The 22,419-nt window shown below is 42.9% G+C and overlaps 2 protein-coding genes across 10 annotated transcripts in view; one reads left to right on the plus strand and one right to left on the minus strand.

Moving 5' to 3' along the window:
- fam13a (family with sequence similarity 13 member A) overlaps window positions 1-4,589 on the plus strand; it is an 85,869-nt gene extending 81,280 nt beyond the window's left edge. For 4 of the 6 annotated variants that reach the window (XM_064926513.1, XM_064926512.1, XM_064926518.1 and 1 more), the window contains 4 exons: window positions 817-900; window positions 1,619-1,821; window positions 2,175-2,276; window positions 2,446-4,589. In XM_064926513.1, the coding sequence (XP_064782585.1) occupies window positions 817-900; window positions 1,619-1,821; window positions 2,175-2,276; window positions 2,446-2,569 (513 nt within the window). In that variant the 3' untranslated portion in view covers window positions 2,570-4,589. The remainder of the gene's footprint in view (window positions 1-816; window positions 901-1,618; window positions 1,822-2,174; window positions 2,277-2,445) is intronic. The other 2 variants (XM_064926515.1, XM_064926519.1) reach the window with 1 other exon arrangement.
- A 252-nt stretch (window positions 4,590-4,841) lies between these two features.
- The window catches only part of herc3 (HECT and RLD domain containing E3 ubiquitin protein ligase 3), a 37,430-nt gene continuing 19,852 nt past the window's right edge, over window positions 4,842-22,419 (minus strand). For 3 of the 4 annotated variants that reach the window (XM_064926520.1, XM_064926521.1, XM_064926522.1), the window contains 6 exons: window positions 19,993-20,159; window positions 15,551-15,617; window positions 15,230-15,312; window positions 8,395-8,578; window positions 7,289-7,391; window positions 4,842-6,762 (listed from right to left, as the gene is read on the minus strand). In XM_064926520.1, coding sequence (XP_064782592.1) covers window positions 6,554-6,762; window positions 7,289-7,391; window positions 8,395-8,578; window positions 15,230-15,312; window positions 15,551-15,617; window positions 19,993-20,159 — 813 coding nt within the window. In that variant the 3' untranslated portion in view covers window positions 4,842-6,553. Of the gene's footprint in view, window positions 6,763-7,288; window positions 7,392-8,394; window positions 8,579-15,229; window positions 15,313-15,550; window positions 15,618-19,992; window positions 20,160-22,419 lie in introns of those variants that run through there. The other variant, XR_010450590.1, reaches the window with a different exon arrangement.

The raw sequence follows: 22,419 nt of genomic DNA on the forward strand, positions 1-22,419 counted from the left end.
TGGGGCCACAGGGAACTACGAACACATACACACGCACACGACAGCTGTGCAGACTCTCCCTCTAGACTAGAAAGATGGGTACGGAGGGGCAGAAAACACTGTTCAAGAGATCAGATTCTCATCAGATATAGGGATTCGCTGAGGCTGGATTCAAACCAGAAGGGGATAAAAAATATATATATAATCTCACAATAACCTCTAACCACCAATACATTAAAGATTATTAGAATATATTTTTCCATTGTAATACATTTCGTCTCCATATGGTTTATGTAACGGGTATACAAGAGAACATTTGACTGTTTTGTCCCAGTTTCCCCTTTTAATTTCTTGTGTAAACACGTTGATTACGCAATATCTAATCTGTGTTATGAACCTAATGTACTGTACAGAACACACTTTATATAATAGATTTAATCCTCATTATATAAATTGGAGACCTAGCAAACATTTATGTTTCTGTACATGGTGGCATATAGGGTTATGTCAACTGCTGAATTCATTGATCTAAGAACCTGTTACTCAGCCTGCCTTTCAGAGGTTTAAAGTCACACGAGAGCCTAGTGCTATGTTTTCACTGAAGAAGCCTATTATGGTTGTGACAAGGTCCCACAAACAAGAGCAGGTCATTCTGATCCTAGTACTTGGTGCAGGTTCCAAAAGAAGCATGGTAGTGGTCAGCAGAAAATCCTACAGTGACAAACCTGATCCGGGATCAGTTTGTAGTGGATGCTATTCAGTTTCTTTATGTGCTCTGCAGTCAGAGCAGAACTGGGGTCAGTTCTCGAGTGGTAACCCCTCCTTGTTAACTCTCAGGCCTCCCCCTCCAGCAAACGCAGAGGTCCTGTACTTCAGCCCATTATCGAGGGCGAAGCCGCGCTCTTCTTTGACGACATCAAGGTGAAGACACACTGCTGCTCGTGCTCGACTAATCAGTGATCAGAACGCAACTCCCTCCCCCTCACACCCTCCAATCCCCTACTCCCTCACCTCTCAACCAAACTTGATTGCAGCCTGTGGATTGGGTGGCCACCCATAGCACTCGTGGGGGGCGGTTTTGATTCAATATCAACTTGGTTTTTGATGCTTAGATTTCTGCTTCATGACTTGTTAGACTTGATTGCTTTGGGATCAACTTGATAGTGTGTGAGAAGGACTAACAAGGCGACTTGCCTGTGCATGGTGTGTGTCAATGTGTGTGTACACCAAAAATAAATCAGATGATCAAATAATCCAATCAAGCAAAAATAGGGAGATCGTCAAATCAACTCTGGTCTTGAGATGCTCATCACGTCTGTGCTGCAATTTGTGGATGTGTTAGAATAGTTTTGATTGAGACAATCTAAAATAAATTCAAAGTGGAAAAATTAACAATAGACATATATTAACCTCATCAAACTGGCCTGTGCCTGAAAAATGACTGAATAAATGTTTCTTTGTGCTCTGATTCCAGTAACATTAAATTAACAATACTTGGTTCTCTTGCATTAACATTGCTCTTGACCCTGGGGGTCCCTTGACAGCCCCATGGCACGACGATCAGTTCACCCCAGCATCGCTCACCCTTTCCCCCTTAACCCTCCACTGACCTCCCCCTTCGCTGGTTTTGTGCCCTTAGGAAGAGGAGGATGGCTCTGAGGATGACTCTGAGTCCAACAACAAGCCCCAGATCACAGGGACAGTGCGTCCAGACTTCAGTATGCTGGGCTTCCTGGACCAGCTGGAGGAGGAGACGGACGGCTTCATCTCGCCCGTCGACGAGCTCTCCTCCTCCAAGAACACCACCGACATGCGTCTGTCCAACCTGCATTCGGCCACCATGTAAGCACCCAAGCCGGCCCTGACCTCTTCTTAATGGTCCCTGAGGGGATAAATAAAGTTGAATTGGATTAAATATAATTGACCTATATCTAAAGCATCTGGATGGGTGAATAACACGGGCATTGTAGTTTAGATTGTAGAATTAAAGTACTGCAATCATTAGTAGTCTCGTGTTATTGTTGATGTCTTATCTATTCAAGTTAGCTGTGGTATTTCATGTGTTTAGAAGAACGTGCACTTCTTAAACAACTAAGATTGAAACAACCTGAAGGACTTTAAAAGCCTTTTAGAGTCAAAACAACCTTTTGAGATTCAGATGCCTAAAGCGGTGTTTGTCTCTCCCCCACACACAGGCCGGAACTAGTGGAGCAGCTACAAGAGGCCCGGGAGGAGAAAAAGAGAATCCGCAAGAACCTAAGAGAGTTTGAAGATCAATTCCTAAGGCAAAACGGCAGGTAAGATGACGTTTCCGGTTTTGTTTCGTGTCACAGTTGGACTAAATGTAAACAATTAGATGATGCGAGGTGATGTACTGTCCTTCATCTTTGGTTGCACAGCCATTTTGACCGTCGTCCATTCAGCTAATGTTTGTATTTTGCTTCCTCCCACTTGCTGTTGCCACAGAAACGTGCAGAAGGAAGACCGCTCCCCTTTGGCGGTAGAGTATAACGAATACAAGCACATCAAAGCCAAGCTTAGGCTGATAGAGGTTCTCATCAGCAAAGGAGATGCCTCTAAGTTCACCTAAAGAAAATAAAACATCAAAGACTGACAGAGGAATGAATGAGGCTCAGTCTCAATAAGAGATGAACCACACCAGCCCATGGAAAGGAAAACAGATACACCTCATCATCCCTCACAATATGTTTATTTTCTTCTTGTGCCATAGACTCATTTGGCTTCAGGAGATGCCAACATGTTGCCCCCTGATTAATCCCAACTGTAGAAGGGAAACGGTATGGCTTAGTTACTGACCTGAGAGGTGTTGGAACTGACATGTAGGTGCTGCCCCGGAGGCTACTCCATCTTGTCTGTTGTTTCCCTCGTATAGAAGAAGAACCCCGGAACTCAAAATGTCGGGCATCTTTGAATGACTACTAACCTAACGTAGCAGGCCTTAAAAGACGCCTGAGTAGAGTCCCCACATCGGTTTTTCAGGGGAAGTGGAGGAAAATACTGTATCCCTGAACCAGAAACATCCTAATTTTCCTGACCCCGCAGAGAGTGGACCAAAACCAACCTTTTTTCAAAGGAAGAATTAAAAAAAAAAAAAAATTGTGCATCTTGATTGATACCAAGAACTACCCTACATCAAATTTTTTTTTTTTTTTTACCTTTATTTTACTAGGCAAGTCAGTTAAGAACAAATTCTTATTTTCAATGACGGCCTAGGAACAGTGGGTTAGCTGCCTGTTCAGGGGCAGAACGACAGATTTGTACCTTGTCAGCTTGGGGATTTGAACTTGCAACCTTTCGGTTACTAGTCCAATGCTCTAACCACTAGGCTACCCTGCCGCCCCAAATAGACATCACTAATTTAAAGGATACATTTACAAAGAGTGTGGTATTGATTTAATTTATTTTTCTTCCTTTGAATGTTTATATAGACTCATATAGTTCATATAGACTTTTATATTGGATTCAAAAAAAGTCTTAATGTGGAGTGTAACATTAGATTTGGGATTATGTACTTTAAGGTATTGCCATTTTGAGAAACACGATTTTGTAATCAGAAAAATTAAATGAGGGGATTGTGTATTTTTGTAAGGGAGACAGACAGTTACAATCTGCATGCAAACAACCAATCAGACAGCCAGTCTAGCAGAGTTCAGCCAATGGATGGATTTTTAAAATGTAACTCATGATTGGTGCCATATGCCACATTCACGTGTAAGTCGGAACTAGGAAACTCTGACATTTTCGACTTGCAAACTAGTTGAACGCTGCACATGTATAAATACAACCAGTTAGCAAGTCGAACATTTCCGACTTTCCTAGTTCCGACTAGCACGTGAACGTGGCAATAATCTCGATGTTAACCTAGGAAAACCACATTTATCATCAATGCTTATATTTGTTTGTTTCCAGAAATTCTGTGTATTTTTAGCATACTATGAGGAAATGTCAGAGGAGCGTTAATTTGTTTAAACTGATAACTAGAATGCAAAACAAATGGTCTATGATGTGTTATTGTGATCCAAAGAAAATGACTCAGATTGCATACCAAAATAGTGTAGTGGATCAATGTATACAATTTCATTAATTATTGTGATCATGGTCATCAGTCACTTATGAATTTGACTGCTTGTATATTATTTTGCATTGGTGTGTTTTCTTTTCCTATTCACTTTGTGTGAAAATAAGCTATCCTGTCTTGAAATCAGTGGTATATTTTTGCTCAAACTTTTCAACACCAACAAGGGCCATTTTGTGTGGAACATCCATCCTTAAAAGTCCCAATAACTATCAAAATAGCTGCCAATCCCCAACGCAGAGCCTTCAATACTCAATCAAGGCATGTTGCTTTCTTTTTTTATGTGGGTATTTTCATAGCCTATTTGTTCCTTGTAAATATGGATCCAGATCTATGTTTACATTGCTAAGTGAGCAAGTGCATTTTTCCTTTTTCTCCAAAATGGATCATTTTAATAGTGTGACTTTCGTTTTTATTGAATGTAAAACACTGGTGGACATAATGAATTATGGGTGTGTACATTTTAGTACATAAATTGTATATATAATATAAAACCAAACATATTTTTACTGAGTTTGTTAGTGTTGGGTTTTCATTGGTGTGTTTGTGTGGTACTGAATTGGTGTGGTGAATGTCAACACATTTCACAGAACAATGTCATACATGTAAAGAACATGGCAATTTCATTCATATTGGTTGAACTCTACAACAATGACTTTCTTTACACAAAGTCCCCCTATTTGCACCACTCGTTTATCCACAAGCAAATCCTTATTCCCAGACCAACCTATAAAATAGCTTCTTGATTTAAAACACAACTACAGGGCAAGCTGGAATTACGTTTTATTTGATTTGTTCAGGGAAAAAATGTCATCCATTTAGAAGGTACAAAATTAAATATGATATACTTGAAACAATCCAGTTATAGATCCACTAATAAGCCCTTATTTGCAAACATTGATCCCATGATTTGGAATTGTCGCCATTACCGTGGTGAAATAAGAATAATAGGAATGAATAGGCTTTCCCCTAGCCTGGTTGTTGATCGGTTTGTTGTCTTGCCAACAGCTTTAGTCAGCAAAACAGCACAAATGGATTAAGGACCAGGCTATAATAGAACACACGGAGCCTCCCTCAGGTATTGCCCTAGCACAGCTTTGAATAAACTAAAGGTCACTATGACTTGTTTATTATGTCATTATCTACACTGAGGGTGACAAGTTATAAATCAAAATAGTAATTATTCCCCTTGGGCAAATTTGTGGCTATTGATGTATTAAAACAAAAGACAAACAAGGAGACCAGCCGTCCCTATAGATAACGTTTGTCTTAACCCCAGTTACAGCGGAGAAAGACGTGGCTTAAGAGAAATGGTAGACAATACAATACCTCCATTGGCTGAGACGTTCGGTAATAGGACTGAATAGGCAGAATGCACAGACAAAGTTATTTGTATCACTTGCATATCAACACACGATCCAGATACACTTGAGAGAATAGTCGTTGAAGTAACGGCCGGGAAACGATGCAGAGATGTTCAGAGTGCAGCGTCCCCTGACCCTCATACAAACGTCATTACATTACTGAGCTGTTCGTTATTGCTAATAACATGACCCAATATAATCTGTTCCTTAAACCTAATCAATGACCCAATCCTAATGTCTTTGGTCCGAATGCTGTGTCATCACAGAAGGAACTGGTGGGAACCATGAACAGAATCTGGAAATCAACCTATTATCCGCCAGGCCACAAATGTGCACTCATTCTGACATTGAGATGATTTATTCCTAATCTGGGGTTACAGGGATCAAAGAAATGTGGATTAGCTGTATTTGTGTTTTGTTTATAATGTAACAATGAGTCTTTTTAGCATTTCCTCTCGACAACATGCACACAGACATTTTAACATCCATTAAAAAAGAAAGACACTTCACCAATACTACTGTAATAAAATCACTCCAACGGCATCGCAATCAAATATTGATAAATGTAAGATTGAGGACATGTAGGTAACTCCAGTTGGTCAGTTAGTCTTTTTAATGTAGAAATAGACTGGTATTGTGGGTATGGCATTAGAATGGGCTTGAGTATGGAACTGTCTGTCTGCTGTTCACTCATGTATTAATCTGTATCATCTGTCCTCAAACTGACCCAAGATCAGCGGTAAAAGACCAGATCCCAGGTAAAGGGCTTCAATGTTCACCTCTGACATGTATAATTTTTCAAAGCCCAAAAAACTATTCAATTCAATAAATTATCTTAAAGCAACAAAAAAGCTGGTTTAATTAAAACTGTTCAAGTTATGTACATCAATCTGCATAGAAGACAATTATAACTCAAAATATATCATCTCTTACGGTAAACTGTATAGGGAAAGTGCTATGGAAAAGCAGCCCCCTTCCCACCGCCCATCCGTCCATCCAGCCACCCCCATTCACAGGGCATTGTTATTAAAGTACATTAGCATTAGCAGCCATGCTAATTCCCCCCCTGGTCCTCCAGGCCTCTAGGGGGAGCCACTGACCCAGCCACTGGGTCTCACACCAGGCTGAAGCCCTCGTACTGCTCCACGGCCTGGGTGAGACGGCGGTGTAGGGTCTCTTTGGTCTGGTAGCGGGGCATGTCCAGCAGGTTGTAGCAGGTGTGGGCCACGGGCAGATAGTGCTCCTCGGCCGACGTGGACTGGATGGAGATGCGGAGGCTCTCCATGCCATGGATGGGGATGCGGTCGCTGCCCGTCAGGAATACTGGGAAAGAGGGGACAGTAAAGGGGAGGGCTAGTGTTAGAATTAGGTATAGTATTATAGTTGAAAGAGGGAGAGATAGCGTTAGATGTACAGTATCAGAGGCTGAGAGTACTAATACTCAAGCAGCTTTGTTTCCTTGTAGCGTTAGAAATAGATAACATTGAGCTTGCGCCACTGGCTAAGTCCCAACACTAGTAAGTGCCTATTTAGACCTTGAGTAAAACTACAGATTGTCATTGTGATAGTTTAACGAGGTGTTGGCTGAGGGCTCTACTCAGTATTTACATAAGAACCGAGTGCTCTCGCATTAATACTTACAAATGAACCGAGGGCTCTACCTACTACTTACATAAGAACCGAGGGCTCTACCTACTATAAGAACCGAGGGCTCTACTTACTTACATAAGAACCGAGGGCTCTACTTAGTACTTACATAAGAACCGAGGGCTCTACTTAGTACTTACAAATGAACCGAGGGCTCTACTTAGTACTTACAAATGAACCGAGGGCTCTACTTAGTACTTACATAAGAACCGCTTCTTCTTTTCCAGAGGGAACTCATGGAATACCTCCCAAAACATCCTCACAGTCGGATGAGTGGCTGAATACTCTCCTTTGTAAACCGCATTCTGTAGTAGAAAAGCCAAAACAACATAATATGGTTCTATTATATTAGGGACAGTTATGTAACTGAAGTTGGCCAACTGCTAGGATTTGTATAAAGCATTCTACTTGGTCACTATCATTAAGTGTTATTCAGAGTAAGAACATGATTCCTTCATATGTGACAGCCTGTGGAATTCCTCAGAGCTGTGTGTGTGTGTGTGGTGCAGACCCTTTACCTAGCCTAATCTAACCCCAGCGTTCAAACTTCATACACATTTCCCACATTCTGAGCAGTGCTGTGAAAACACCCTGCTTATGCCAGAGTCCCCATCATGTTGTCAATATCCTGCACATGACACTCACAGTAAACACAGATCACAGACCCCTGACAATCATCTGAAGACATCAACACGCTAAAAACAACACGAATCCAGGAGAAGCCCAGTGTACATTACTTACGGTGACCCTTTTAACTTCCTCCATTAGCCAATGGCTAATCCCCATGCCCTCCCCGGCTCAGCGAGCCAAACATGTCCCGACACTCGAACTTGACCAGACAGACGCTCAAACTTCCTGGTTTCTGACTGAAGAGTTTTGTCTAATTGGCTATGCCCTCAGGAACTGCCTGGTCAAGGTTCGTTTTAGTGATGGGTCAACAATTAAAACAATTATTTTGATTAGTTTTGACACTGTGCTTTGCAGTATGGCATCAACTGTTTTATTATATTTCACACCCATTTTGATGTTCTCCGGTAACAGTATGTAGTGTCAACACCAGTGTTTTCCGTGGATGTTTGACTCAGTGATCGACTGCCCTGGGGTGTATTCACTCTCACATTCTCCATCATCTACCATTTAGGGTTAGCTTAGCATTCTCACATTCTCCATCACCTACCATTAGGATTAGCTTAGCATTAGCACTCACATTCTCCATCACCTACCATTAGGGTTGGCTTCGTATGACCTACCATTAGGGTTAGCTTCGTATCACCTACCATTAGCATGAGCGTTAGCTTTAAAGCTCACCTTCTCCATTTCCTCCCAGTTATAGTTGTTGTTTCCCACCACCATGGCCATAAGCTCGGAGGGCTGGAACAGCGACAGGATCTTCCCACCACACACCTTCAGGAACCCAGAGGAGAAGGCCTGGTACAGCTCGCTCACCGAGTCCCTGAACATGTACTTCAGGTAGGCCTCCACAAACTCCTCCCTGACACAGAGAGACACAGACAGACAGACATAACACAAAGAATATTGAGTGGCCATACAGTTAACCATCCTAATTTTGGAGATCCAATCAGTAGTCTGGTTGTAGTGAATAGCCAGGGCCAGCCCTAATCTTTGTGGCCTGTATGCAAGCACTCTTGGCAGCAAATCGAAACATTTGACATTTTAATAATTTCCTGCAATTCTACACATTTTGCCATGGGGCGGAGAGAAAGTTTTGCAGTTGTGAAACTAATTTCATGCAATTCTACTATTTAACATGGGACGGAGAGAAAATGTTGTAGTTTTAAAGCCAATTTCTGGCACGTATACACATTTTGCGATGGGGTGGATAGAAACGTTTGCAGTTTCAAAGCGAATTTAGTGATATTCTGCACATTTTGCCATGACTTATGCCATCTTCATATGATTTTTAAGTGAGAGAAATTCCCTGTAACCATTTTCATTTGTTAATGCTTAAACCCCTGCCTGTCTCATGTTGCTGCACTAATACAACACACACACACACACACACACACACACACACACACACGTGATGTGGCAAGCCCCTCCACCTACGGCCATGCCACACAGAGGGGTTGTCAGCCCTAAGATGGCCATCATGGTGAAGACTACATGGCCCATAACCCACTGCTCTACAGGTCAGCTGGCCTGAGTGGCCGCCTTATGGTTTAAATGAATGGTTTCCCCACATGGAGAGCAGCAGGAGCTGCTGAAGACTATCCAAGCTCCATAGAACTGTTGAAACAAAGGACTTTGCTTCAGCTTGATGATTGAATAAGTTGAGCTAGGCCTTTTGATTTAGTTGGTCATTACTCTATTATTTGATTAACAAGTTTGTTATTAAAATGAATCATATGATGCTAAATTCATCATACAGGGATGATTTCTATATTTTGAACATTTACATATCTTGAAAATGTGATTGCTGACAAGCAAAACATTTTGGGACTAATGTCAACAATGGACAAATGAAACAAATACCAAAATATAGTTTTTTGGTGAAATGTTCCTTTGAGGCTGCGACTGAACATGTGGTTCCTGTGACTGTCAGTATAGCTTCATTCTCATGGCAGGCCTATCCCCTCAGGAGGGGAATAGGGATTTGTGAGGATAGAGAATATCAGTGAGAGCAGCACTAAGCCTGTGTCTCAAATGGCACCCAATTCCCTATATAGTGCACTACTTCAGGAAATAGGTTGCCATTTGTGACACAGACTAGCGGTCTCTCCCAGGAGGAGGTGTCACAGGGGAGGTGTTCTGTGTTCTGGAGACACGCTCTACTGGGCAGATTGGAGACCCGGAGACCCTTGGCCACTGCACCGGCCAATCAAAACAGATTAAAATAGACCATACATAACCCACCACCATAACCATCTATCCATGGGACTGAGACACCCATCTTGAATTTAGTCACTATTAAGGGGCTGGGTACTGTGCATTCTGCAATATGGATTGGAGCTCTACTCATTAATACTTTCATCCCAGTAATAAACAACCATGACAGTTAAAGGATGGGACTATCCTGATTAATTTCTCTCATTCAGTCAGGAACTTAACTGGTAAAGAACTTTATCTTTAAAACAGCACATGACTGGATAGAGAGTCAACTGTGCCCTTGCACATAGGATGTTTAACACACACACACACACACACACACACACACACACACACACACACACACACACACACACACACACACACACACACACACACACACACACACACACACACAATCTGTCCCTGTGTGAGGTTCCTGTGAGGAGGATAAGATGATGATGGCAGTGTGTGTCAGGCCTGGGGTTCAGCACAGCATGGCCCAGTGAGGATGTGTGATTTCCTGACAGATACTGTAGCAGCCAGCTACAGAGACGTAAGGAGAGCTGCAGGGGAAAAGGAACGTTGCTCTTCGGCCTACTCTCCCTTTCTTACTAACACACACACACACGTGGCTAATATACACTCACACACACTGACACAGTCACACTCAAACAGACACACACACACACTCCCCAGCCTCTCCCTCCAGAGATTTAACTGACGAGCCCCACAGCCAGAAATAAAAACACTCGATCTGACAAACGGCAATGAGGAATGGGAGCAGGAAACTTGCCATAGCATCTGTGGGCTAAGCTAACCTCCACAACTCCACTCACAATAAACAAACCTCCCTCGGTGTAATGAAGAGGAAAGGTGACTCAACTCATTGTTTCACAGTTTTTCCTGACCATGTGACCTGTCCAGGAAAACTCTGGGCTGCAGTTATAGTCTATTAGTAGGAAAAACTCCTGGAATTATGCTTTCACTTATTTACATTTTAGTAGACGGTCCTATCCACAGCAACAATAAGGGTTAAGTGCCTTGCTCAAGAGTACATTGAAAGATTTTTCACCTTGTCACCTTTCAGTTACTGGTCCTGTGTTCTTAACCACTAGGCTATCTGCCACTTGAAAATTCTAGATATGCCTGCACTTCAAGTCATAACAGACAGCCTTCAAAACGGCCTTCGTAGTCGGACTCTGTTCTGGCAGGATGAATGCGGACGACACAACAGTGGTAGGCTTGATTACCAACAACGACGAGACGGCCTACAGGGAGGAGGTGAGGGCCCTCGGAGTGTGGTGTCAGGAAAATAACCTCACACTCAACGTCAACAAAACTAAGGAGATGATTGTGGACTTCAGGAAACAGCAGAGGGAACACCCCCCTATCCACATCGATGGAACAGTAGTGGAGAGAGTAGCAAGTTTTAAGTTCCTCGGCATACACATCACAGACAAACTGAATTGGCCCACTCACACAGACAGCATCGTGAAGAAGGCGCAGCAGCGCCTCTTCAACCTCAGGAGGCTGAAGAAATTCGGCTTGTCACCAAAAGCACTCACAAACTTCTACAGATGCACAATCGAGAGCATCCTGGCGGGCTGTATCACCGCCTGGTACGGCAACTGCTCCGCCCTCAACCGTAAGGCTCTCCAGAGGGTAGTGAGGTCTGCACAACGCATCACCGGGGCAAACTACCTGCCCTCCAGGACACCTACACCACCCGATGTTACAGGAAGGCCATAAAGATCATCAAGGACATCAACCACCCGAGCCACTGCCTGTTCACCCCGCTATCATCCAGAAGGCGAGGTCAGTACAGGTGCATCAAAGCTGGGACCGAGAGACTGAAAAACAGCTTCTATCTCAAGGCCATCAGACTGTTAAACAGCCACCACTAACATTGAGTGGCTGCTGCCAACACACTGACACTGACTCAACTCCAGCCACTTTAATAATGGGAATTGATGGGAAATGATGTAAATATATCACTAGCCACTTTAAACAATGCTACCTTATATAATGTTACTTACCCTACATTATTCATCTCATATGCATACGTATATACTGTACTCTATATCATCGACTGCATCCTTATGTAATACATGTATCACTAGCCACTTTAACTATGCCACTTTGTTTACATACTCATCTCATATGTATATACTGTACTCGATACCATCTACTGTATCTTGCCTATGCTGCTCTGTACCATCACTCATTCATATATCCTTATGTACATATTCTTTATCCCCTTACACTGTGTATAAGACAGTAGTTTAGGAATTGTTAGTTAGATTACTTGTTGGTTATTACTGCATTGTCGGAACTAGAAGCACAAGCATTTCGCTACACTCGCATTAACATCTGCTAACCATGTGTATGTGACAAATAAATTTGATTTGATTTGATTTTGATTTGATTTGAATGGGTTAGTTTTTCGCTTGCTCACTCTCTCTGGGTGGAGGCCCTGAGGATTTGGCCCCACGGCCAAATGGCTAGTCAAAGTATAATGAGGATTTGTGGAGAGATGTGGGCTGCTGTTGTTCTGAACCCAATCCCAGCTGGGGACATCCCCATCTGTTCAACACAAGCTTCCAGCACACCCCCCGTACTGTTACCTCAATGGACTCCTCCATAAGCTGCTCTAACTGTGTCAGTGACAGAAGGGCCGCCTCAAAATACAGTGAGCTCCAAAAGTATTGGGACAGCGAAACATTTTTGGTTGTTTTGGCTCTGCACTCTGCTACCCCCCGAAAACAATGCTAACCTCCCATGTTATTGTAATGGTGAGAGGTTAGCAGATCTTAATATTTGTACGTCTAACTTTTTCACAATTCATTCAGGATTATCCGTAATCATGTTAGCATCCATATTAATGTAGAGAAACATATTCTATTTGTATTTACAATAAAACTGACTGCAATAGCATAATATATTATTTACCATTCATTTCTATTGGGCAAAACAATCTGATACACAACCAAAACAAACTGCAAATGCATCCAATGGGGTACTAGAGTCGCAGGCTTGATATAGTGCTAGGAATATGGGGCCAAATACTTAACTTTTAGCTACTTTAATACAGATAAGTGAACTTGTCCCAATACGTTTGGCCTTCTAAGCAGTTCACCCTGACCTCAACCCTCTCGAATTGGGACACTGACTGCGAGCCAGGCTTAATTGCCCAAAATCAGTGCCGACCTCACGAATGCTCTTGTGGCTGAATGGAAGCAAGTCCCTGCAGCAATGTTCCAACATCTAGTGGAAAGCCTTCCCAGAAGAGTGGAGGCAGTTATAGGGGGGACCAAATCCATATGCCCATGCTATTGGAATGAGATGTTGGACGAGCAGGTGACCACATACTTGTAGATATAATAGTGTAATTATTCTTTATTGACATGTTTATTGATGTGTTTGACAGGTCGTCATTGTAAATAAGAATTTGTTCTTAAAATGTGAAACATGATCTGGGGACCGTGATGTAATAGGTAGGAAGAAGCTTACGTGGCACTGCTGTTTTAAAGTCAGTGTTGTTGTTATAATGTGAGTTGGAGATATATATACATACACACACACTGCTCAAAAAAATAAAGGGAACACTTAAACAACACAATGTAACTCCAAGTCAATCACACTTCTGTGAAATCAAACTGTCCACTTAGGAAGCAACACATTGACAATAAATTTCACATGCTGTTGCGCAAATGGAATAGACAACAGGTGGAAATTATAGGCAATTAGCAAGACACCCCCAATAAAGGAGTGGTTCTGCAGGTGGGGACCACAGACCACTTCTCAGTTCCTATGCTTCCTGGCTGATGTTTTGGTCACTTTTGAATGCTGGCCGTGCTTTCACTCTAGTGGTAGCATGAGACGGAGTCTACAACCCACACAAGTGGCTCAGGTAGTGCAGCTCATCCAGGATGGCACATCAATGCGAGCTGTGGCAAGAAGGTTTGCTGTGTCTGTCAGCGTAGTGTCCAGAGCATGGAGGCGCTACCAGGAGACAGGTCAGTACATCAGGAGACGTGGAGGAGGCCGTAGGAGGGCAACAACCCAGCAGCAGGACCGCTACCTCCGCCTTTGTGCAAGGAGCACTGCCAGAGCCCTGCAAAATGACCTCCAGCAGGCCACAAATGTGCATGTGTCTGCTCAAATGGTCAGAAACAGACTCCATGAGGGTGGTATGAGGGCCCGACGTCCACAGGTGGGGGTTGTGCTTACAGCCCAACACCGTGCAGGACATTTTTCATTTGCCAGAGAACACCAAGATTGGCAAATTCGCCACTGGCGCCCTGTGCTCTTCACAGATGAAAGCAGGTTCACACTGAGCACATGTGACAGTCGTGACAGTCTGGAGACGCCTTGGAGAACGTTCTGCTGCCTGCAACATCCTCCAGCATGACCGGTTTGGCGGTCATGGTGTGGTGTGGCATTTCTTTGGGGGGCCGCACAGCCCTCCATGTGCTCGCCAGAGGTAGCCTGACTGCCATTAGGTACTGAGATGAGATCCTCAGACCCCTGGTGAGACCATATGCTGGTGCGGTTGGCCCTGGGTTCCTCCTAATGCATTTACATTACATTTACATTTAAGTTCCTCCCAGAGCGACTAATGCAAATGACATCCAGTGGAACAGCCACTTTACAATAGCATCTAAATCATTTAAGACCTCCTATGTGGGGTTTCTGTCTCCGGAAGGTGGTGATTGACTCCGCAAGACAATGCTAGACCTCATGTGGCTGGAGTGTGTCAGAAGTTCCTGCAAGAGGAAGGCATTGATACTATGGACTGGCCCGCCCGTTCCCCAGGCCTGAATCCAATTGAGCACATCTGGGACATCAGGTCTCGCTCCATCTACCAATGCCACGTTGCACCACAAACTGTCCAGGAATTGGCGGATGCTTTAGTCCAGGTCTGGGAGGAGACCGCCACCTCATCAGGAGCATGCCCAGGCGTTGTAGGGAGGTCATACAGGCACGTGGAGGCCACACACACTACTGAGCCTCATTTTGACTTGTTTTACATCAAAGTTGGATCAGCCTGTAGTGTGGTTTTCCACTTTAATTTTGAGTGTGACTCCAAATCCAGACCTCCATGGGTTGATAAATTTGATTTCCATTGATAATTCTTGTGTGATTTTGTTGTCAGCACATTCAACTATGTAAAGAAAAAAGTATTTAATAAGAATATTTCATTCATTCAGATCTAGGATGTGTTATTTTAGTGTTCCCTAGTGTTTTTTTGAGCAGTATGTAGACAGACAGACAGACATACATATACATATAAATAAATAAACGGGACCCCCACCTGTTGTTCTTGTCCACAGTGATGCGGTCTCCTCCAGGGATAAGCTCCTTAACCTCCGTCAGACCATAGTACTCTCTGGTGATCTGGGATGGACACAGTGGGGGGTTAGATATCATCCAGTCAGGCAACTAAATATCATCCATTTCTACTGCGGAATCTGATTTGGCATCTGAATGTTGTGAAGATCTTTCTTTACAGTCATCTTTTAAATGGGTAATGACGTAGTGTTTCAGGAGGGAGTGGGTTTATGTTTTGTTTGGGGTTCAGACATCTCCAAGAGTTGGCACAATTCACAACAGGGGGGCCCCTGTGAGGACTTACAGCAAAGTTTAGACAAAATGTCTCCTCAATGTCATCTTCCTCATGGTCCAGGAGCTGTTGTAAACTCCTAGAGAGAGAAAGAGACGTATTCACTAACACATGACCGTAGAGAATGTAAGCTCTCTCTCACTATGGTGGGAAAACAAAGAGAGGAGGGCTAGCGAGAGAGAGAGAGGGAACGCAAGACAGAGAAATAGAAGACCAATGTCATCCTCATCAAAATTCCTCCCACATAGCTGCGTTTTGAGGTAAAGCCATCAGCCATCCCACTTTTCATCACTGACACGGACAGCATCCCTCCCTGGTAGCCTCAGCCATCGCTAAAGACTTTCTCCCTAACCTAGCTGGGGATAACACACTCTCCATTTTAAAGGCCTCTGCCCTCAGTAGCATTTAGTGACATCGCTAACGTCACATGTTAGCGCTTACCCTGGTGGCCAGCTGTGTTCTGTCCCCAAAGCACCTGGATTATCTAGGATAGAACAGAAGAGGGAACAACAAGGCTTCCTGTAGCACTAGCCTGTTTGAGCGCTAACGCTAGCGGCTAATAATAGGCAGTAATGGAGAATGCCGGCTATGCTAATTCTAACAGCTAATAGACAGTGATTGAGAATGGGGGCTACGCTAGTGCTAGTAGCCAATAATAGACACTGATGAAGAATGGGGGCTATGCTATGTTAACGCTGGGAGACAATAACAGACCGTGAATGATGGATAGTGTGGGAGGGGGACTACGCTAAGCTATGCTTGCTAGGGAGATGCTAACCAACCCTAACACAACACAGGAAGTATGCATGGAGTAACAGAGCCAGGGATAGGGTGCCAAGGGGAAAAGAAACTCCTCGTTCTCTCCAGACCCAAAGGGCAGCCAAGTGGGATGTCTCACATTCTGTTGAAGTTGGAACGAGGATGGGAGTATGCTGCCTTGCTTGGATGGGCTGTGTATTGGAGTGGTGTTCTTACGGGTTGTGGAGTTGAGTTTTTCTGCACAAAGTACTCTGAACTACAGTAGTCTGTGAAGTAGGTACAGTTGAAGTCGGAAGTTTACATACACCTTAGCCAAATGCATTTAAACTCCGTTTTTCACAATTCCTGACATTTAATCCTAGTACAAATTCAGTCTTAGGTCAGTTTGGATCACAACTTTATTTTAAGAATGTGAAATGTCAGAACAATAGTAGAGAGAATGATTTACTTCAGCTTGTATTTCTTTCATCACATTCCCAGTGTGTCAGAAGTTTACATACACTCAATTAGCATTTGGTAGCATTGCCTTTAAATTGTTTAACTTGGGTCAAACATTTTGGGTAGCCTTCCACAAGCTTCCCACAATACGTTGGGTGAATTTTGGCACATTGTAGGCCTCCTTGCTCACGCACACTTTTTCAGTTCTGCCCACAAATTTTCTATAGGATTGAGGTCAAGGCTTTGTGATGGCCACTCCAATACCTTGACTTTGTTGTCCTTAAGCCATTTTGCCACAACTTTGGAATTATGCTTGGGGTCATTGTCCATTTGGAAGACCCATTTGTGACCAAGCTTTAACTTCCTGACTGATGTCTTGAGATGTTGCTTCAATATATCCACATTTTCCTGCCTCATGATGCCATCTATTTTGTGAAGTGCTCCAGTCCCTCCTGCAGCAAAGCACCCCCACAACATGATGCTGCCACCCCCATGCTTCAAGGTTGGGATGGTGTTCTTCAGCTTGCAAGCCTCCCCCTTTTTCCTCCAAACATAATGATGGTCATTGTGGCCAAACAGGTATATTTTTGATTCATCAGACCAGAGGACATTTCTCCAAAAAGTATGATCTTTATCCTCATGTGCAGTTGCAAACCGTAGTCTGTCTTTTTTATGGCGTTTTTGGAGCAGTGGAGCAGTCTTGGCTTTTGATTTTCCCATGATATCAAGCAAAGAGGCACTGAGTTTTAAAGTAGGCCTTGAAATACATCCACAGATACACCTCCAATTGACTCAAATGATGTCAATTAGCCAATTAGAAGCTTCTAAAGCCATGACATAATTTTCTGGAATTTTCCAAGCTGTTTAAAGGCACAGTCAACTTAGTGTATTTAAACTTCTGACCCACTGGAATTATGATACAGTGAATTATAAGTGAAATAATCTGTCTGTAAACAATTGTTGGAAAAATCTACTTGCGTCATGCACAAAGTAGCTGTCCTAACCGACTTGCCAAAACTATAGTTTGTTAACAAGAAATATGTGGAGTTGTTGAAACACAAGTTTTAATGACTCCAACCTAAGTGTATGTAAACATCCGACTTCAACTGTATTTGATATCCAGTTCTCTTTGGGCTCCCGAGTGGCGCAGCAGTCTAAGGCACTGCATCTCAGTGCTAGAGGCGTCAATACAAACACCCTGTTTCGAATCCAGGCTGTATCACAACCAGCCGTGATTGGGAGTCCCATAGGGCGGTGCACAATTGGCCCGGGTTTGGCCCGGGTAGGCCGTCATTGTAAATAAGAATTTGTTCTTAACAGACTTGCCATGTTAAATACATTTAAAAAAAATCTTATTTCAACTCAGAGTACTAGGAGTACACAGAAATACTAGAGTAAAGAAACACCCCAAATGACTAACCAACTGTCATTCATTTCTCTTCCTTCTTCATTTCTTCACCACCACTTAGTTCAAAACCCACAGCTGTGTCGACTCTACTGCCTCGGTCTTAAGTGTACCCAAAAGTCAAGCCAAGAAAGCAACACAACCTATGACAAAACAACAAGACACTATTCATCGTCTGGGTTGTTTTGTGGCCCAACACTCCCGAGGGAGCCAACTCCTTAAAGAAAGCTGTCTTTTACTGTGACACGCTCAAGGGCCGATGCACTACCCTAATTGTAGCCCTCGGACTGGTAATCTAAGGATAAAAAGCTTCAGCACCAACCTCCGGGTCATCTGCAGACAATTAGACCCTAGGCCAACTGCTGGGTTATGTACAGTAAGTGCAGTGCCTTCAGAAAGTATTCACACCCTCATCTCTGTACCCCACACATACAATTGTTTGTAAGGTTGCTCAGTCAAGCAGTGAATTTCAAACACAGATTCAACCACAAACACCAGAGGTTTTTCAGAATGAAAAAAGAAAAAGATGTTTGAGCATGGTGAAGTTATTAATTGCACTTTGGATGGTGTATTAATACACCCATTCACAACAAAGATACAGGCGTCCTTCCTAACTCAGTTGCAGGAGAGGAAAGAAACGGCACAGGGATTTCACCATGAGGCTAATGGTGACTAAAAGAGTTAGAGTTTAATTGCTGTGATAGTTTTCTCCTGAGGATGGATCAACCACATTGCAGTTATTCCACAATACTAACCTAAATGACAGAGTGAAAAGGAAGCCAGGGCAGAATACATGCATCCTGTTTGCAAAAAGGCACTAAAGTAATACTACAAAAAATGTGGCAAAGAAATTAACCTTATGTCTTGTATACAAAGTGCTATGTTTGTGGCAAATCTAACACAACACATCAGAGTACCACATTTTTAAGCATGGTGGTGGCTGCACCATGTTATGGGTATGCTTGTCATCTGCAAGGACTAGAGAGTTTAGGATAAAAATGAAAGGGAATAAAGCTAAGCACAGGAAAAATCCTAGAGGAAAACCTGATTCAGTCTGCTTTCCAACAGACACTGGGAGACTAATTCACCTTTAAGCAGGACAATAACCTAAAACACAAGACCAAATATACACTAGAGTTGCTTACCAAGATGATATTGAATGTTCCTGAGTGGCCTAGTCACAGTTTTTACTCATAAATCGGTTTGAAAGTCTATGCCAAGACTTGAAAATGGCTGTCTAGCAATGATCAACAACCAACTTGACAGAGCTTGAATTTTTTAAAGAATAATGTGCAAATATTGTGCAATCCATGTGTGCAGAGCTCTTAGACTTACCCAGAAAGACTCACAGCTGTAAATCGCTGACACAGCGATTACAGCAGAGACAAACAATCTCCTTCTGGATCAAGATCCCTGCTGCCTAAATTTGTTTTGTGCATTTAGAAAGAAACAGTGTGCACTGCCAGTAGTAGCATATACCCTAGTATGGTACAGGAACGGTATGAAGATCTGGATGCTGACCAACCCTAAGCCCAACACTCAATTATTGCCTTCTGAAGAGATGTTGAGTTCACACAACGTGTTCAAATAAGGAGGGAAGGGGGAATTTAAAAAATAAACCCAGAATTAAATCTCTCCGCACCCAAGACGAAAATACAGTTATACAAACAGCATGGACAATCAATATACCTAATGGCAGTAGAAAGATTGTGTTCAACACTAAGTCGTTTTTAATGAATGAAGAACACTCACTTTCCATGTAGAACTTTTAACAAGATGTGGCTAGGAGGAGTTAGCATGCAAGTCCATCCCAGCCTAGAGGCCTCGTGGCTGGGCTATGAATTCACATTACCTGCCCTCTGTGGGCGACAGCTCCTTGAGGTCCTCCAGAGTGGGTGCTACGCCCAGTAGCTTCTTGTAAAGGACCAGGGGGAAGTGGAGGTCCACCACAGTGCTGTTATAGATGGCCAGCCCACAAATGATCCCTATCAGATTGAACCAGTTGTACTCCACAAAACACTGGGCAGAAACAGAGAGAGACACAACAAGGAAGTTAAGTAGAGAGGCAATGCTTTGTTGGGTGCATAGCAATAGTCTTAAAAGGCGTCCTCTTCTTGTTGCTCGTTCCTCGCTGATCATAAAATACAGGAGGTGGAAGCAACCAGATTGAAGCCTACTGAAATGGTTCATGAGTATTAAAAGAGTAAAAAACAAAAGGACTTGAAACTATTGAGATGTACATCTTGTTTTTGATGGAAATGTAGGCTGGCATACCACCAAAGGTCTGTTTTTAAATCCAAACCAAGATTCAATTTGTTTTTATTCAACCACTTCATTCAATTATGTTCAAACTGGGAAATGTACTACTGGGCTACTCAGAATTGTTGTTGATTCATGACGCATGTGTTTCTGATTAAAACTACAAGCTACATATGAATAATTACCTATTATGCCTTCCTAACAAAATATTGTTGATGAACCCTACAAACCTATTCTGAGGCCATTCAGCTTCATTTTGTTGTTATAGACCTGTTTGAGTTCCTCCTTCAAATCACTACTGTCAATTGCAAGTGTCAAAGGGTTTTGACATTCATTAATATTCCCACGACCCAGGGTGCTATTTTGTATACGTGAGTGAACGTTCCCAATGTCGCCTTGCCTCGCATGGGTGTCCCTTTTCCTGGAAAAACGCTGACCTATGCCAACTCACTCCAATAGGACAGCTCTCATTACATAAGCGGTTCGTATTTCAATACAATAATTATTTCTACCCTCAACAAACCACAACAAATATGACCTTTCTGGCCTAGTGGCATGTCCCTTCACACAATAGAATGTATCCAATTTACAGCACAATGGCCAGGCCACACAGCCAAGCCTGGGTCGGGGGTTAACAAAGGTCATTGAAATACAGACAAAAGAGGTTACGAGACACCGGTAAACACTCAGGTAACCAAGACCAACCGTGAACACTCAGGTAACCAAGACCAACCGTGAACACTCAGGTAACCAAGACCAACCGTGAACACTCAGGTAACCAAGACCAACCGTGAACACTCAGGTAACCAAGACCAACCGTGAACACTCAGGTAACCAAGACCAACCGTGAACACTCAGGTAACCAAGACCAACCGACCAACCGTGAACACTCAGGTAACCAAGACCAACCGTGAACACTCAGGTAACCAAGACCAACCGTGAACACTCAGGTAACCAAGACCAACCGTGAACACTCAGGTAACCAAGACCAACCGTGTCTATTCAGAGCATTTGGAAATATTTTGAAACGTTGTTTGTGACCTTGTTCGGCTTTGAAAATGCATAATGTTGTTTAGATTTAGAAGATAATGAAATTGACCCTTCTGACATGTTGAGGTGGTTGGCTGGCTTCCAGAACATGGGTAGAAGGGATTTGACAACTAATATGACCTTGGTGTTGCTTCATACAATAGATAGGGTCTGTGGCCCAAATGGCATAGAGCACTATATAGGGAATAGTGGGCCAATTAGGATGCATGTCAGACAGACAACATTGGTTTTCTACAAAGAGCCAATTCTATGTCACAGTACCCCATTAACGGTTAGAGATGTTTTATTGTCATTACTGAGACATAAAAAAACAGTATTTCAATAGACTACTACACTGTTCGCTTGCAACACTTCCCTTTTTTATTTTGTTCCTCTAGCAACCGTTGCCAAGGTCAGCGAAGGCATTTAATACACTTCTCTTGAATCATGTACTATACTCCAACGCACTTGCAAGATATTTAATACTACGTCCCTTTTCGAGTACAGTGTTATTTATTTAGCATTTAATTTTTTTACACAGAATTATGAGTAACATCAGCACTATATTTAAGCAATAAGGCACCTCGGCGGGTTGTGGTATATGGCCAATATACCACGGCTAAGGGCTGTTCTTATGCACGACGCAACGCAGAGGTGCCTTATTGCTATTATAAACTGGTTACTAATGTAATTAGAACAGTAAAAATACATGTTCGGTCATACCCGTGGTATACAGTCTGATATATCACGGATGTCAGCCAATCAGCATTCAGGGCTCGAACCACCCAATTGATAATTACAGTTAGATATGTTCAGTTATCAACATTTGTTAGTGTTACAGTGTTGTGCAGTGTGAGTGGTTCACAGTTTTATTATATCATGTTATGAATGCCATCAGCCCTATATGTACAGTAAGATCATGGTTAGATGTACAGTGTTGTGCAGTAGAAGCGGTCACACAGGAGGTTGGTGGCACCTTAATTGGGGAGGA

The sequence above is a fragment of the Oncorhynchus masou genome, chromosome 20 (genome assembly GCF_036934945.1).
Source record: "Oncorhynchus masou masou isolate Uvic2021 chromosome 20, UVic_Omas_1.1, whole genome shotgun sequence".
Lineage (NCBI taxonomy): Eukaryota > Metazoa > Chordata > Actinopteri > Salmoniformes > Salmonidae > Oncorhynchus > Oncorhynchus masou.